At 35.9% G+C, this 16070-nt stretch overlaps 1 protein-coding gene across 12 annotated transcripts in view; it reads right to left on the bottom strand.

The window, feature by feature from the left end:
• LOC145788794 (rRNA biogenesis protein RRP5-like) overlaps window positions 1–16070 on the bottom strand; it is an 86739-nt gene that overhangs the window by 48886 nt on the left and 21783 nt on the right. For 7 of the 12 annotated variants that reach the window (XM_082912631.1, XM_082912630.1, XM_082912640.1 and 4 more), the window contains 9 exons: window positions 9981–10099; window positions 9759–9881; window positions 9572–9643; window positions 7970–8062; window positions 7120–7233; window positions 6896–7018; window positions 4928–5113; window positions 4642–4716; window positions 2478–2614 (listed from right to left, as the gene is read on the bottom strand). In XM_082912631.1, coding sequence (XP_082768757.1) covers window positions 2478–2614; window positions 4642–4716; window positions 4928–5113; window positions 6896–7018; window positions 7120–7233; window positions 7970–8062; window positions 9572–9643; window positions 9759–9881; window positions 9981–10099 — 1042 coding nt within the window. The remainder of the gene's footprint in view (window positions 1–2477; window positions 2615–4641; window positions 4717–4927; window positions 5114–6895; window positions 7019–7119; window positions 7234–7969; window positions 8063–9571; window positions 9644–9758; window positions 9882–9980; window positions 10100–16070) is intronic. The other 5 variants (XM_082912638.1, XM_082912639.1, XM_082912637.1 and 2 more) reach the window with 3 other exon arrangements.

Raw genomic sequence — 16070 nt, 5'->3', positions numbered from 1 at the left:
TGCTCCCATGAATGACATCCACAACTATTTCATCACACCCCAAAATCTTTCTTAAAAGAATGGTGTTCCCAGCACATATTTTCAAACCTAAAAGGTGATGGACCCCATATTAATGGACAACTCTCCATGATCGCCAGACAATGATCTAAAACGATTCTTGGAAGACCCTCCTACCTTGAACTAGGAAATAATTCCTCTCATCCCAAAGCAACTAAGAACCTATCCAACCTACTACATATCAAATTTTTTTGAAGATTAGACCCAAGTAAATATAGCATTACACAAAGAGGGGTCAATCAAATCACAATCTCTTATTAAAGAGTCAAAGTCCCTCGTGCTCCTATTTGTTGAAGTCTCATTAAAGAGTCAAAGTCCCTCATGCTTCTATTCTTGAGGTTCCTAGTTCAAGCCATTCTAGCAACACCAATTCTATATTTTTAGCAAATTTGGCATTGTCCAATTGTACCAAGACCCAAAAAGCACCAAATTATTTCTCGAATCAAGTGGATATCTTCAGAAACCAAACTGCACCACTTTTGCCATACTACTCACAGGAGAACAATTTTTTTTTATTGGCACCGGGGTGTCCGGATCAAAACCCAACTAATTCCCAGTGGTGCCCAGGCCCTCAGCAAGGAGAATAATTTTTTTTATTACAAATTGTATTTTTATTTAATAATAGTTTATTATTATTAGATTAGGTTTAGGTTTTCTCTTTTATGTAAACACATGTAACCCTTGTTATTTGGGGACGACTTTTTAGAGAGAGAGAAAAGGAAAAAGATTGCTAGGGTTTTGCTATTATCTTCTTCAATAATAGTAAGTTTTATAACTTTGATATATATATATATATATATTTTATTGGCACTGGGGTGTCTAGATCAAAACCCAACTACTCCCCAAGAGTGCACAGGCCATTGGCAAGGAGTTTCCCATAAGTGCACCACAGTTAATTCAAGGGTTAACCCCTAGTCCAATTGCCCCAAGGAATTGTTAGTACCTAAGTGGTTTCGATCCTGAACCTTCGAAGAAGCACACCCCAAGACCCAAGCCTTGCCACCGGACCAACCCCTTGGGGTTTTTATGACTTTGATTATTTCTTCAACAATGTGTAACTAAACTATTAATTAAGGTTAAAGATGAAACCACATGCTTCATAGTAATTAAATATTAACCTAATTGTATTTTCTTGAATTGTGATTTAATTAATTAATCATTCTTGTCTCTTCGTAATTAATTCAGTAAATTTTGGACATGAATTTAATCATGTTTCTTTCATGATTTGAAATCTACTGATTAATAGTTTGCCTTGATTATTATCTTGTTCAATTCGTATATTGGATATCTACTGTGATTTGTGCAAACGGATACATTAGATGATTAGATTTTTAACTTTTAGGCGAGGAAGAACGTACATAAGATAATTATTTTCAAAAGAATTTAACGATCCTATTTTCCATAAAAATTGAGATTGATTTCCATATTATTGTGAAGAGAATTAAAAAAACAAAAAAAAAACCATTCAGATTATGTTATTAATTATTATGCATGCTTGAGTGTGGATTTTGAAACCTTAGTTCTATTCATCAGATTAATTTATTCTTCAATTCCATTATTTCTATATTTATTTAATTATTTTTTCATTGCATATTTAGAATTAATTTCAATCACACCAAAATTTGTTCACTACATTAGGATCTATTTAATTTGAAATTGATTAGTTGTTGCAAAAATCATTAGTGTTTGTGGGTTCAACCTCGCATTCATTAAACTATACTATTGTACGGTCCATACACTTGCAAGTAATTAAAATTGACACATCACCCTCCATGGCCTCTAACAGGACAAGGATATTCGCAACAGATTATAAAAAAGTAAAGAGTCATAGCATGTTTTGTTTTGCGCTATGGAACCAATCTGGTTTTCCAAATATATGTAATGTAACTTTTGCCAAGCGTGGTATAGTTTGCTCATTCAAAAAATTGAAGAATTTTAATGAAGAAAATGCAGAGTCCAAATAAATACATCATATCTATTTAGAGACTCAAGAAGTTGTCAAATCATCCAAACCCCCAAAGTCAATAAGTTAATCGGGCTTATGCCATAACTAAAGTCTAAATAGAACCCACTAATTATTTAGATTCCACATCTCTTAGACAAAAACCATAGCTTTATTTGACAACTACTAAAATCATATTCATGCAAAAAAAAATTGATGTTAAACAAAAGCATAAGAGCTAAAAACCTTTGGAGTTGGGAGCCAAAGGAAACAAAAGAAACCAGCTATTTTATATTGTTTAGCATAGCTAATTTCAAAGAAGAGAAGAGGCCTAAAGACCATCATTATGTAATTACACTACTTTTTTTTCTTGATAAGCAAGACAATATTCATTAAATTACAATCACATTATTACCACAATTCACACTCAAGGCAAAAGAAAGTGATTGGAACTGAAATTAAAGGTGCTGATACTAACCTTGAGGCAAATCCCTGTACTCCATTGTAAAATCGCACAAAGCATCCATGGTTTTCGATCTTGGTTATCCATCCATGTGTTATTAATCCTTCAGTAGCATCAGCATATGAACTAACAATTCCAAGCTTTGATTTCAACTGAAAAGATACAGAAAAAAAATGTACAAAACATCATACATGAGTGTATTGCAATTTTATTTTAATTTTTCATTTTGAATAACAGAAATTAACAGAAATGAAGAGGGTTGTTAGCACCCAAAAAATTTTTTTGCATTTTGTATCAAATGGAGTAAAATTTGTTACTCTAAGATTTATTCCTACATTTTGATAGCATGTTTCTTGAAATATGCAACCTACAATAATAGCTTACACTGTAACCAAAATTTCTCTCATTTAGATTCATTAAATGGGGGGACTAGATTCAGGCGTTGAACAATATAAGGATAAATTAGTAGCAACTAGCAATACAAGATCAAATACGACATGATAATATTTAGGACACATTACAGACCACACCAATTGAAACAGGATAATAGAATCCAGCCTCAGATGATTTGCCATGTGCAATACTGCCAATACAGGTGCACAGGTAGCAGCAAGTGATTATTATTTATTTTTCTTTTTTTGCTGAGGGAACAAGAACAAAAATTGAAAATGAACAATCAATGACATAACTGATGCCACACTGAGTAAAGAAGAACAATCCAACGAGCTGATCCTTGGTAGTTGGGAAAGTCTCATTGAGTTACTCAAAGGATCTCAACAAAAACCAACTCATAGAAAAGAATAAAAAATTGAGTTCAAAATTGAAATATTCACTTTTATAAATGAGGACTGAAATGAAATGCAACTCTTTAAAATAAAGAGGGATATACAAGCATGTAATATGAGTCTGCATAACTAACAGGTGAATTGAGAAGGTGACCCCTCCTACACACATCATATACTTCATAGCAATCCAGTCAGCCCAAATTATGATAATTGAAAAATTCACAAAATTCATGCTCATGAAAAACAAATGTTGCAAAAATAAATCCTAAGGTCTCAAAGAAAGCTTGCTATGCTCAAGAATAAGATGACATTATCAACTCTACTTCCAGCACGGTAGCACCTACAATACGGAGGAATTTTCCACCCTCAACTCATGAGATGCTACTAAAATTTATACTTGGTAAGCTGTGACTTGTGAGATAAACAGGGACGGGAAAGAATAAAGTTCGGGTGGGGTCCGGTTGATTTCAGCTAAGAGGTGAAGTCTTCTAAAGGGTACGAAGCAGTCCCATGTTGGAGGACAGGTTTTCCAAAGAAGCATATTACTGCCTTTCTGTTTTCCTGGATGAATTCATGAGACAATTTAAGAAAAAGTATATCTGGAAATTAAATTTTATGGGGTTATTCGAAAACCGGATGGAAATCACAAAAGAGAAAAAAAACACCATTTGTGGAAATGGCGTGTTATTGAGGCAATTCAGGGACTAAGAGAATTTTTTTTTTAGATGTTGGGGGTATTAGATCTATTTTCTATACTTTTTCTTGTTTTCTTTCTTTGTATTTTATTTGATTATACAAGGGATGTTACTTATGTGTGGCCCCTCAACACATTCTCTAATACAACGTGAACCTGTATGTACCCATTTGGTAATGGTTGACAAAGAGAACAAAAGAATTGCTAAGATGCAGCAGAGAGGAACACAAACCAACCAAGTCAAATTTACAACAATAGAGTTATTCCTCAAAGGCATATAAGGTTTCTTTCATAAAAACTCCGTAAACCAAAAGCATAATTTTAACAAGTTTCACAATCCCAGTGCACTAGTTCATTGATAGGGACATAGATACATCAAAATGTGATTTTAAACACCAAATAACAGTGAATGTCTTATTACCTCAGAAAAAACACGAGTAGCATCATTCACAAATCAATAATGATTAAGACCTCATACAACTTATTTGGGTTTAGCAGAGGAATTATTTTCTACCGGCTAGACACTTCTCTAGTGCAACAAGGCAAGCTTGGAATTACAAATTTGATCAATTTCAATCATTCCATTCATAGATTTTAAAACAGGACCAATCCAATAAAAGGGTTTGAACATCTAATTTAAGTTTTAAAGGAGTTCTTTAAAGTTTATAAGATTGTTCATGGTAAGTCTGGAAAAGCATACTAGTGTTTTCTTGTGAGTAACAGTGATTCTCTTGGACTTGCATCCAAGCACACGGAACTGTAGTTCAGCTCCAACCTGCACAGAAATTACCAAAGATAACATTAAACAAAGTAACTGACAAGAAAAAGAATCATCTCTTTTAACAGGATGGAAAAAAACAAACAAACAAACAAACAAACAAAAAGTATTTCTGCTCTCAATATACATCATGAACTGGTGCAAACTACCCACAGAAAAAATGCAGTAATAAAAGCATCTTTAAGAGGACATGTTGCTTAAAAATAACCTGAAACTTTTTTCTAGGCTTTGCTATTTCAAACTCTGACATATGTCGAAGGGGACAAAGTGCCTTGACACCACTGGGAAATTGAACAATGGCCCCAAAATTGTCCACAACAGTTACTTTAGCTCTTACCACCATGCCAGGCTTCACATCGGAGTGAGTGAAAACTGAACCTTCAAAGGCACTACTCTGCTTAAAAGAAAAACGCAAGGACAAGAATGTATGCAACCAGATAAGCCACATATTCATTAGTAACATTGAGGAAGCAAAAACACCATTTTTTCACACTTAACCATATAAATCCCCTTAATATATTCCAACCAGTCCGCTATTTATATTAACATTTCAGCAATAACATGGCAATTTGTAAGCCAAAACAATCATTTCTTTTGCATTAGAGAAAATTCATTACTAGAAGAAGCACATCAAAAAGCCTTAAATCAGAACATATCTTGCTAAAACATTTTTGCAAATCAATCAATAACAGCACCCAATCAACAGGAAAACTATATATTAAAGAATGATGCTGTAGACAGTGTGCAATATGATTTGGTGGACTAAGAAAGGTGTATATTGAAAGGGATGGGATTAAATCAACAGATGAACCAAAGCTTTATGTGGATACAAAATTGAGCATCAATGAGAAAAATGTACTTAGAGATATAATCATGATAGGGTATGAAATCACTAAATAAAATACATTAATACTTCCAAGATCCCAATCAAGTGGCACTCTTTATACAAACAAAATATCCTATGAATCCATTCAACACTAGAGAAATGGAATTTAACCTTCTAAGTTATGTTACCAAGAATCTGGATCATTCTAGTACGAGGAATGGGAACGGGAACGTAATACACCACATGCTCTAAAATCTGGTACGATAGAGGTGGACTTCTTAATTTAATATCCAATATATTATAGTTTATTTTTCTTCAAATTAATGATTCAACAACACACTTGTATGAATATTAAAGCCCATTGTTTTACATTTTCATAATCCAAAACTCCATTCCATCTCAATTTTAGTTCATTATATTTAAGTTTTCCCTATTAAGTAGACCTTTTAATAAAAAACATAGAAACAAATTATGGGATCACTAAATTCACCATTTTGGAACGAAAGTGTACCATGTTTCAGAACGTGCATTCCAAAACGTCGCTAAGGTGTTGGCATTTTCTAGTAACACTACTTCTAAGTAGACTATCTTTCTATAAGTACAAATAAAGTTTTATAGAGACCCTGGTGCACATGTAATGCACACAAAACATTAGTACACATGCCTTGCTGGGTTACCTAAAACAAAGGCAATAAACAAACTGTTAACAAGAAATTTTTGAAAGCCCAAAAGACCTTCAAAGAGGGTATATGTTAATAAAAAATTTAAAAAAAAAAAAAAAAAAAAAAAACCTACAAATCTTCTGTTTTTTTCCCAACAATGTTCCTTCACCATGTGGAAGAAATGGGGACGTGCTATCCAATAAGAACCCAACGCACAATGCTAACTGAAAACAAAGGTTGTATCCAGTGCATTACAGCGGAGTCTTGGAGAGGTACTAGGTAGGCAGGCAGCCATCCCTCCACTCTTTTTCTATAGTGGTTTTTTAGCAGAGAGGCTAATTCTCGTGACTCAAACCAACGCCACAACAAAATATATGTTGAAGTTCTTTTAAAAATTAGTTCATCAAACTGAGGCCAAAAATTACAGCTTCTTGTCTTAAAAATGTAACTTTTCTTGTAAAACAAATAAAAACATCATAAATGGTAATGAAGTCCCGGAGGAAATTTACTTGTGTACGTACATATAATGTAACCAGTACAAAAGCACACACAAAAGAGTCCAACCATCAAAAGCACACACAAAAGAGTCCAACCATCAAAAGCACCACAATAACAACCTAAACTAAAATATAGTTCAACCTAGAATATTCAACCTCAAATAGAATTCAATGGAAGATATAAAAGTGACCTTTAAAACACCCATAGCGAGCCCTTCCAAGTGCCTAAATCCAAGAATCCGAGCACGAACATGGCTCCCTTGCTTGAAGTTTTTTTCCAATTTCCTAACATCCTTGTCAGCGACATCAGATACCTATGAATCTCATAAATTAAATATTACCATTACAAAATCAGTAGCCCAGCTGAATAAAATCAAGATCACCACTACAACTTAAGATGCCAGGATGAACTTACACTGACATATGCTGGAGTTGGGATTGGAGAAGTAGGGACCTCAAGTAGAAGACCGAATCCTCTATCCACCCTGATTACTTTTGAATGGTCAAAGATATCTCCAGTTTTAACAAGCTGCATAATGGACCCAAAAAATGAACTCCATAACTGAGCAAATTGTATATCAATTTTGCTATTCCAAAACACATTCAACTGGTACATAATATATATATATATATATATATATCAGATAGAATGCAAAAGAAGAAGGAAAACAAAAGATATCGGCAGAAACAAAGAGAATTGTCAGTGAAGCCTGAGCAGCACCAAATCCCTTTAGGCACAAGAGCCAATAAGCGAAGCTAAAGTATGCTTAGGTAAGTTAACTAGCATATGCATGCTACAATCGTAAACCTGTCCTAGAGATTTTCAAGTCTTTTGTGTACAAAGCACGCTTTTACTATTTTGCTTCATTCTGGTGACCCCATGTACAAATGGATTTTAATAAAACTGTTCAACTTGTCCAGTGAAAAAAATTCTTTTAATGCACAATGGAAAAGCGTAATAAACCAAGTCTCAAAACCAAAAGTACCAAGCTTGAGCCCAAAAGAATGCACAAGCTGAAGCTTGGCCTCACGCATGTTAATTGTACCTTTTTCCTATGCACAGGGTTCAACTGTTAATTCGAAACAACCCAAATCATATTTAGAATCTGAACATATAAGAACTAAGAAGTACTAGATCACATTCACTCCAAGCAACATTTAATAAATAACAGCACAAAATAAATGATCTCTGATTGCAATCAATGTTCTTGCAACTTGGTATATTCAAGGAGAAAGCTCAGAATTATCAGAAGTACTAAACTTACAAAAGGTGGAGCCTTGTTATGGACAAGGTGAGGATTCAGAGTCAAACCAACAGCTCTAGTGAAGGGATCAATGAATAATATCCGAGCATTGACCTAATCCCAGGTAAAAGATATTAGTAAAAAAACAAAAATGAAGACTCATCAAAATTTGAGAAAGAATTAATGGCTTTAGAGACCATGGCTGGAAAACTATCAATGGATTAAATTTTATATTTCTAGCACAAGAAACAAAAGCAAATAAAATTATAGAATCCCTGCAAAGAGCAATTTAAACAAATCTCAGTGAAGGTAAATCAGCAAGAGAACAAATCACTCCAATAAGGCCAATTCCCTCTTATGATGCTTTGATCCATCGAAACTTCTATATTTATAAAGCACCAGTTATGATATGAAGCACAAACACTCCAACACAAGTGCCGTAGCAATGTCGAACACGCCAGGGACATGGTGGACACGTACGGGACACACCAGCTGATGTGTCACCTTATTTAATTAATTTGTTTTTCAAGGCCAGGCTGAGGACACTTCGGGGACATGCCAAGTAGTTTTTTCCCCCTCTTCTTTACTGCTTTTGATGGATATTTTTATGGATTATCTATTCATTATTTAAATCTAGTTATATATAATATATATTGAATTACGGTTAGTTTTTGTTAATTTTGATTGTTTGTGGAGATTAATATTAATCTTCATAGCAAATAAAAATGTATAAAAAATAATATGTTTTTATTGTCATATCCCTGCAATGCCCATGTCCTCATTTTTTTTAAATCACCATATCCCTTGCCAGTGTTTGTGTCCGTTATTGTGCTTCTTAGGTTGGAGTCTAAGACTCTAATATTTACAATGGCTCTTGTATTTAATGTGTGAACATTTAGCTTCACCATAAAAAAATGGATTGTCGATGTACAATCATATAATTTACAATCAATAAGTGTGTAATTAATTATCTCTTGAAGCCTTCCAATATAAGTATCTATGTGGTGCAAAGCACAAAATACTGTCACTTCAAATAAACTACATATTATATCATTCACTATAGCATTCTCTGATTTCACCTGTGTCCACAAATCTTATCTTTTCCTACACATGAAATTAAAACATTTTATTGCAGTAAGTTCAAGATTCATATGATGCAATTGAAGTATTGATTTTAACCTAAGTTTTGAGTTGCAAGGACATGTCACATAATTCACATTAACAAAACTATCAAAACATAATTACATTCCAGCCTAACATGCTTTACTGGAAAAAGAAATTGTTGTCAACCGCTTGTACTAGGAATTACAGTAGTCTTTGTGCTGACCTTGTCACTCCAAAAAGATGATATCAATGTTTACCAGATGTCTAAAGTCTCATTATTGTTCTTGAACACTTTGCAAACTTGTCCCAAACTTCTAAAAGGGGAAACTTCGAATCCAAAATAAATCTCAAGACCTAAACTTATGACAAAAAGTACACACCCATGAACACCTTAGGCCTTAAGCTCAGATACACCAAATGACAACAGCAATAAATGGCTTAGATAAAGGGGGGCAAAGAATCCTATTATAGATTTCTACACCAGAGCTACAAAAAAAATGGGTGAGAAAGTGCCCAAACCTTCTTATTTTGATTGTAATCATCTTTCCAATTTGAAGTAGGGAATGCTTTTTGCAAGTGAAATATGTCAACCTGTAAAGATATGAAATGAAAGATCACGGTGGCAGGCAGTTAAATTGAACAAATTTATAACCTGTTAAATCATGATCTTATTGCTGCAAAAATATGACAGACACTACAAACTCACAGTTCCCGTAAAGTACGTAAGGAATGATAACATGATTCCGTTTTCAAGGGTTGATTGTACACGTGCATTAACCATCATGCCCGGAATGAGAAGATCAATTGAAATGCCTTTAAGCTCCTTGGTCTGTATAGAAGTACAAATTGAAGTGTTAAACAACAAAATAAATTGCTTGAGAACAGGACAATTAACAATAAAAGAATACTAATCAATGACAAGGCATACCACACATTTAGACACCACATCAGGGTCAGAACTCAGATAAACTACTTTACGAGTTTTGTCGACGCTTTTGACAACCCCTTGTAAAAGTTGTCCAATATTGACCCTAATTTCCCTGCTTTCTGCCAGAGAAGGGTAAATAAAATGAAAAAATAAAACATGTTACTAGATGAGCTGCAAATCACAAGCCACTAATGCAACCACAACAGAGTCCTCATAAACATATTACAAGTAGATTGCAACATAAGAGAGAATTCTGAGAGAGAAAATATAAAAATAAAAGGGAATAGTGTTTGATTTTTGCGAAACAAAGAATGGCCTGATCGTCATTGTGAAGCTTATACTTAATAATTTCAGGGGATATTTTTTCATAAGAAATGAAGACCTCATTCAAAAAAAAAAGAGATGCACAACAAATTTATATATACAATGAATTGTAGAGTCAAATGATCCCATCTATGGAAACCAAGGTTTCAAATAATGGTTGCAGCTACCGTAACGGCTGTGATGGCAGTGACGTGGCAGCGTGTTACGGCCGTAGTGTAATGGTTGCAGCAACTAGAACCATGAATTTATTTTTTTTCTTCATGCAATTGAAAGAAAATTGACCAATACACTTGTTTTATTTCAGAATCACATTTATTGAGATTTAAAATAGATTTTGACAAATTTTGTTTTTTTTAAAGTATTATACAATATATGCCATATTGTAATAATATCTTCCAATTACTATAAATACATTTTTTCAATAATCAATGATTTTATATATCACAAAATTACATTTGGTTAAAAAAAAAATCAATTTCACATTTAAATGTGTACAAAATTATATGTTGAATCTTGGATTAAAAAGAGAATGATTTGAAGACATCCATAAAATTATGCAAACATCCCACTTAATGTTCATAAACTAAACTCAATTCACTAAATAAATAAAAACAACGATCTAATCTAAAATTTAAAAAAAAAATTAAAAAATAAAGGCAATGTTCATAATCATACAATAAACAAAAATACTAGCAGTGTTTTTATATTTATAATTTCATATTTAATGTAATCACATTAAATAAATTGTATAGGAAAAAAATTGGCTGATAAATGACAATTTATGTAAATAATAAATAAAAGTAGAAACAGAATTGTAGATGTGGGGATATATTTTCTGAGTACCAACACGTGGCAAGGTGACGCCGACGTGTCAGCCGAGGTGCCACGTGTCCTGGTCGTGACGCCGAGGTGATCTCGGCAAGGCCGAGGTTATCTCCGAAGATATCGGAATCCGAGATAAACGGATAAGGGATCAGAGTCCTAAAATGAAGAGAAGACTTAGTCAAGATGAGGATAAATCTCTTAGAGAGTTTATCTTTATCTCTTGAGGAGTCCAAAGTAAGTACTGAGTTGGAGTTCATAGAAGTCAGGCTTCTAGTGGGACTAGGATTAAGGTAACTGTAAAAGAGAGACACCCCCGTGGGTCTAAGGTACGCAAGTTTATGCTTTGAGTAGTAAGTTTAGCACTTGATTATCTTTGAGAGATATACTGACTTGATCGTCGGAGTGCCCCCGGGTGGAAGAGGCACCGCCGGAGCCTTTTCTTTCTGTTGCAGGTTAACTGGAGCCATCTATTCTGCCAATGCTTTCCCAGCTGATTACTAGGCGGGCAGTGTGATCAGAAAATTACCCACACAATAGATATTAATGACTGTTATAGATAGTGTATAACATCTCTATCATCTATCTAGAGAACATCACTCTAAAGCATATCAAAAGACAGCACTCTTCCAGATCATATCAAAAGATAGTCAATAAAAGAGAAGGTTAAAAGAAATATCTAGAAGCTAAAGCTCCCTGATGAGGTGACCCCATCAATGGCGATGGCATCCTGTTGTCTCTCGTCTTCTCTCCTTTCCTTTCAGGCTTTGTCAATCTCACTCTATCTCCCACTGACCATGCAAGTCAAAGCCCACTAGGGCCTCTAAGGTCATCTACAGGTTTGGAACCCTCTCCCTCTCTTGATCCGAGATTCTAAAGTTGTTCAAACCTTTCAAAGATAAAAATAAGGCTATAGATAATACATCTGAGGATTCTGAGGTATGTCAATAATTTTTGGTTGAAGGGCTCTAAAAACTTTGTTTTTCCAAACCAAGGATGTTTGAAGGGCCCTGAAAACTTTGTTTTTTTTCCAAACCAAGCCTATTTAGAGGCTTACCTGCACCTTAATGGGACATTAAGACTGTTACTCTACCGTTACAGCAGTTACACGTGCAATTTTCTGTCACACCGCAAAAGTGGGCATAACGGGTGGCGCCTGAGACCGCAACCATTACATTGCACCGCTTTTTGAAACTTTGCCCATAACTAAGAAACAACAATATCAAAAGCTAAAGACATGCCACGAAGTATCAAATGGGAAATGTGGTTCAAGTACTACTAGGAACACGAGAAAGAGGGGTCCAGAGTTTTATGCTTGATCATGAAGAAGAAAAAAGTTCTAGGAGCGGAGTAAGGTATTCACCTTTCAATCTCAATATTTTTCTTTTCTTTTTTTCTTTTCTTTTTTTTCTAAGAAACGACCTTTGTATATAAGGTATGAGGTTCAAAATTTTCAAAAAATTCAAAATGTATTATATTGGCTCAGCACAAAAATTGAGCTCTCCTATATTATCAAGTAACTAGAGCAAAAGAGGATTCGAAAAAAAAAACAAAAAAAAAATCCATCATACCAAAATGAGAACTATGAAATAAACAAATCTTTAATTTTTGCACCACTATAGACACCCCATTTTTGACCGTCCTCAAGACTTGGACATCACCGTTCGAACGCTCGGTGATCATCCATGTTCGTGTTCGTTTTGAGTTCCCGGAGGCCTCGGCCGCGCACCTTGCCTCAAAATCTCTTAACTTGCCTATTCTGTGCTTGGTTTTACACCAGGGACTTGTGTTTTGTGCTTCTGAGCGTGGGAAGAGGCTTGTTAGCCACCCCTGAAACCCACCGGCCGTGGCATAAAGCCACCAGCCTTTCCTTTTTCCTACCGACCAAATGTTTGGTCGGTCGGCACTTATCTGAGGTGTATCGGCATTTTGTGTGGTCGGCCGACCATGCATTTGGCCGGTGGTCTCCTTTTCTGGCCGGTACCACCATTTTACCTTTTTCAGGCATTATGCATGCCAGCTGTGCCAGTTGGAGTGCACGGACATGCCCTCCATACACGTGTATGGAGGAATTTGCACCCTTTGCACCCTTTTGGTCTAGCTTCTTGGGGAAGCTTGGACCTTTGTCTTAGCTTCCTCAAGAAGCTTGGACACCTGTCTCAGCTTCCTAAGGAAGCCTTGGCCCCTTTGCCTTAGCTTCTTTAGGAAGCCTTGACCCCTTTTGATAGCTTCTCTTGGAAGCTTAGGCCTTCTGCCTTGTCTATATAAGGAGGCCTCCCTCCTCTTTTGAGGAGGTTCAGCAAAACCAGAGATAATACATATATATTTGATATATACTCCACTCTCTCTCTATATCTCCCTCTCTCTCTTCATTTGTGTGTGTTTAAAGGCCAAAAAGTGTGTTTTGTTCTTAGTTTTGCACTAAGACACATAGCATTACACCATACTTCGACTTTGGAGGTGTTGAGGGTTTGTTCTTGAAGTTTTGACCTAGTTTTGATCAGAAGAAGGGGGCTGGACTTGCTATTCTTGAAGTGTTCTTCAAGGGTAACACTATTGCTTTATATTCCCCAATCTTGCATTAGCTTTTACCCCTCTTTGCATGTTGTTTTGAACTTTGTGTATAACTGAAAAAAGTCTTGTATTTGCATGCTTAAGATGTTTCATTAAGGTCATTTTGGTGTTGGGGGTCGACCTCCCCCTCTTAGGCCTTGTTTGGCCCTTTTGTGCCTTCTTTGGTTGAGCTTTGAATACCTTCGTGTGTTGGTCTTCTCACCACTGAAATCCAGAGGATTTTCAGTGGTCAAGAAAAGGTTTTGAGGTCTTGCATAGGGGAGGGACACCCTTCTCCCTTTGTGTCTCTTTTGTCCATGTTTTTGGCTCATAATGGTAACATGCGTGAATAGTCGTCTTTGGCTCCATTTCAAAGGTTTTTGGATGTTGTTAGGTCATAATATGCCTCTGTTTTTTGTCAGATTGATGGCCCATTTCATGCATTATACACTTACTTGCCTTGTATTCCCCCATTTTGCCTAAAAGTGCATCTTGCCATTAGACCATCATGCTTGCATGTTTTTGCCTAGCTTTGTGAAGCTTTTGGTCATGTTTCATCATGTTTGAGGTCTGTTGGGTGTTGATTTGGTCATGCCTTTCATGCTTTCTATAGTCTCTTTGCATTCTAGCATGTTGGCATCGGGTGTGCGAGTCATTAGCATGCATTATCTTGGCTATTTTAGTGATTTGGAATCACTTATTAGGTCATTTCAGTCCATGTTTTGTGCTTACATGCTTGCATTTGCTACCCTTTCAATGCCTTGAAGAGATGTGATCTTATGCTCCATGTTAGGGCCTTGGTGTATGCCTATGTGTTTGAGGCTTTGGGCTGCCATATCGGTGGGTTTTGGGGCATATTTTGATGCATAAAAACTATGTTTTTGGTTGCTTAGTCCATGCCATGAGTGGTCATGATAGTTGTAGTAGAATGTTCCTTTTTATGCCTTAGTCTTAGGCCCCTTGGTATGCTTGTTTGCATGAGCATTTGTCCACCATTTCCACCACTTTTGGCCACTGTTTTGGGGCATGGCTGAGGCCTCCCATTTCAGTTTAAGACCACCCTTGTATATAGTTGCATGCTTAGCATGATGCATGTTGCATTACATTAGTTGCATGCTTGCATTATATCTTGTTTGCATGTTTGCATATTGTTTAGCTAAGTGCATCACATAGTCTTGTTGTATGCTTGACATGTTCATATTGCATTAGTTTAGCTTGCATGAGTAAGTAGTGTCATGTTGCATTAGCTTAGCATGCTCATATTGCCTTGCATGAGTTGCATCACTTTGCATTGTATATGGCATACATGCATTGCATCTTGTTTGGTTTGGGGTGTCAAACCAAACTTGAGGGTGTTCGTACTTAGAGTGACGAAACACGTCTCACTCCTCAGTCGCCAATGTCCTTGGCCTCAATATGATAGGGCATGAGGCATTCATTTCTTTTGTGCATGCATTTACATTGAATGGCAAACTTGGCCTCTTAGACCATCATGCATCAAAATGCATAATTGATGGCCTAAGGGTCGAGAGCCACGCTCCCTTGAGTCCATTGCATGATAGGGAGTATGGTCATGCTCACATTTGCTTGAAAATTCCATGCCATACACTGCTTGCCCTCTGCTGCTGTCAACTACAGGATTCTGCAGGAAGAAATAGCCGGCCGGCCATTTGTAGTGCCGACTGACCATCATTGTCCAGCCGATGGCCCAATATTTAGCCGATGAGCATATTCCCATGGCCGGTTATCTTATTCCTTGGCCGGTGGCATTCCACAATGCTCAAGGAGCAGTTCAGAGGCAACCTCAGGATTTTCATAATTTTTAGAGGAGCAGGGCAATGTAAACAGAGGCAACAGTGGCATGGTATCGGGTTTCCGAACAAAGCAAATCGAGCATGCATCATCCACGCATTCCGAGACAGAACTGCGGCAGTCTCTTTAGTTTCATATTTAGGCTGTTTTTGTAAATAATTTATTAATTAAAGGGTTTGTAATAATTAATGGACTAGGATAGTTGATTTGTTATTCGGCCTGTATTATTCTTTCGGACCCTCTGAGCGAGGGCAATTGTGTAATAAGTGTGTGTGAGTGTGTGTGTCTTCCACCCTCCACTTCTTTCTCCCTTTTACTAACCTGTTTTTTTTTTTTTTTTTTTTTTTTTTTTTTTTTTTTTTTTTTTTTTTTATCAACAACAACAGAAGCTTTATTAATAAAACTGAAAAAGGAGAGAAGAGGATGAGGCATCCTCTGAATACAAAACAGTGAGAAGACAACAAGAAAAAGCTCCTAACCGACTAAAAACAATCAAAAGCTTACAAAGCACACACCGCTAACCAATCTCTAGCTAACAAAAAGAGTGGAACTCCTTTAAATAAAGAGTTCCCCGACGCC

This window comes from Camellia sinensis, unplaced genomic scaffold (assembly GCF_055761805.1).
Source record: "Camellia sinensis isolate YWXY unplaced genomic scaffold, ASM5576180v1 Unanchor4, whole genome shotgun sequence".
NCBI lineage: Eukaryota > Viridiplantae > Streptophyta > Magnoliopsida > Ericales > Theaceae > Camellia > Camellia sinensis.
This window is presented reverse-complemented; position numbering and strand designations above follow the sequence as displayed.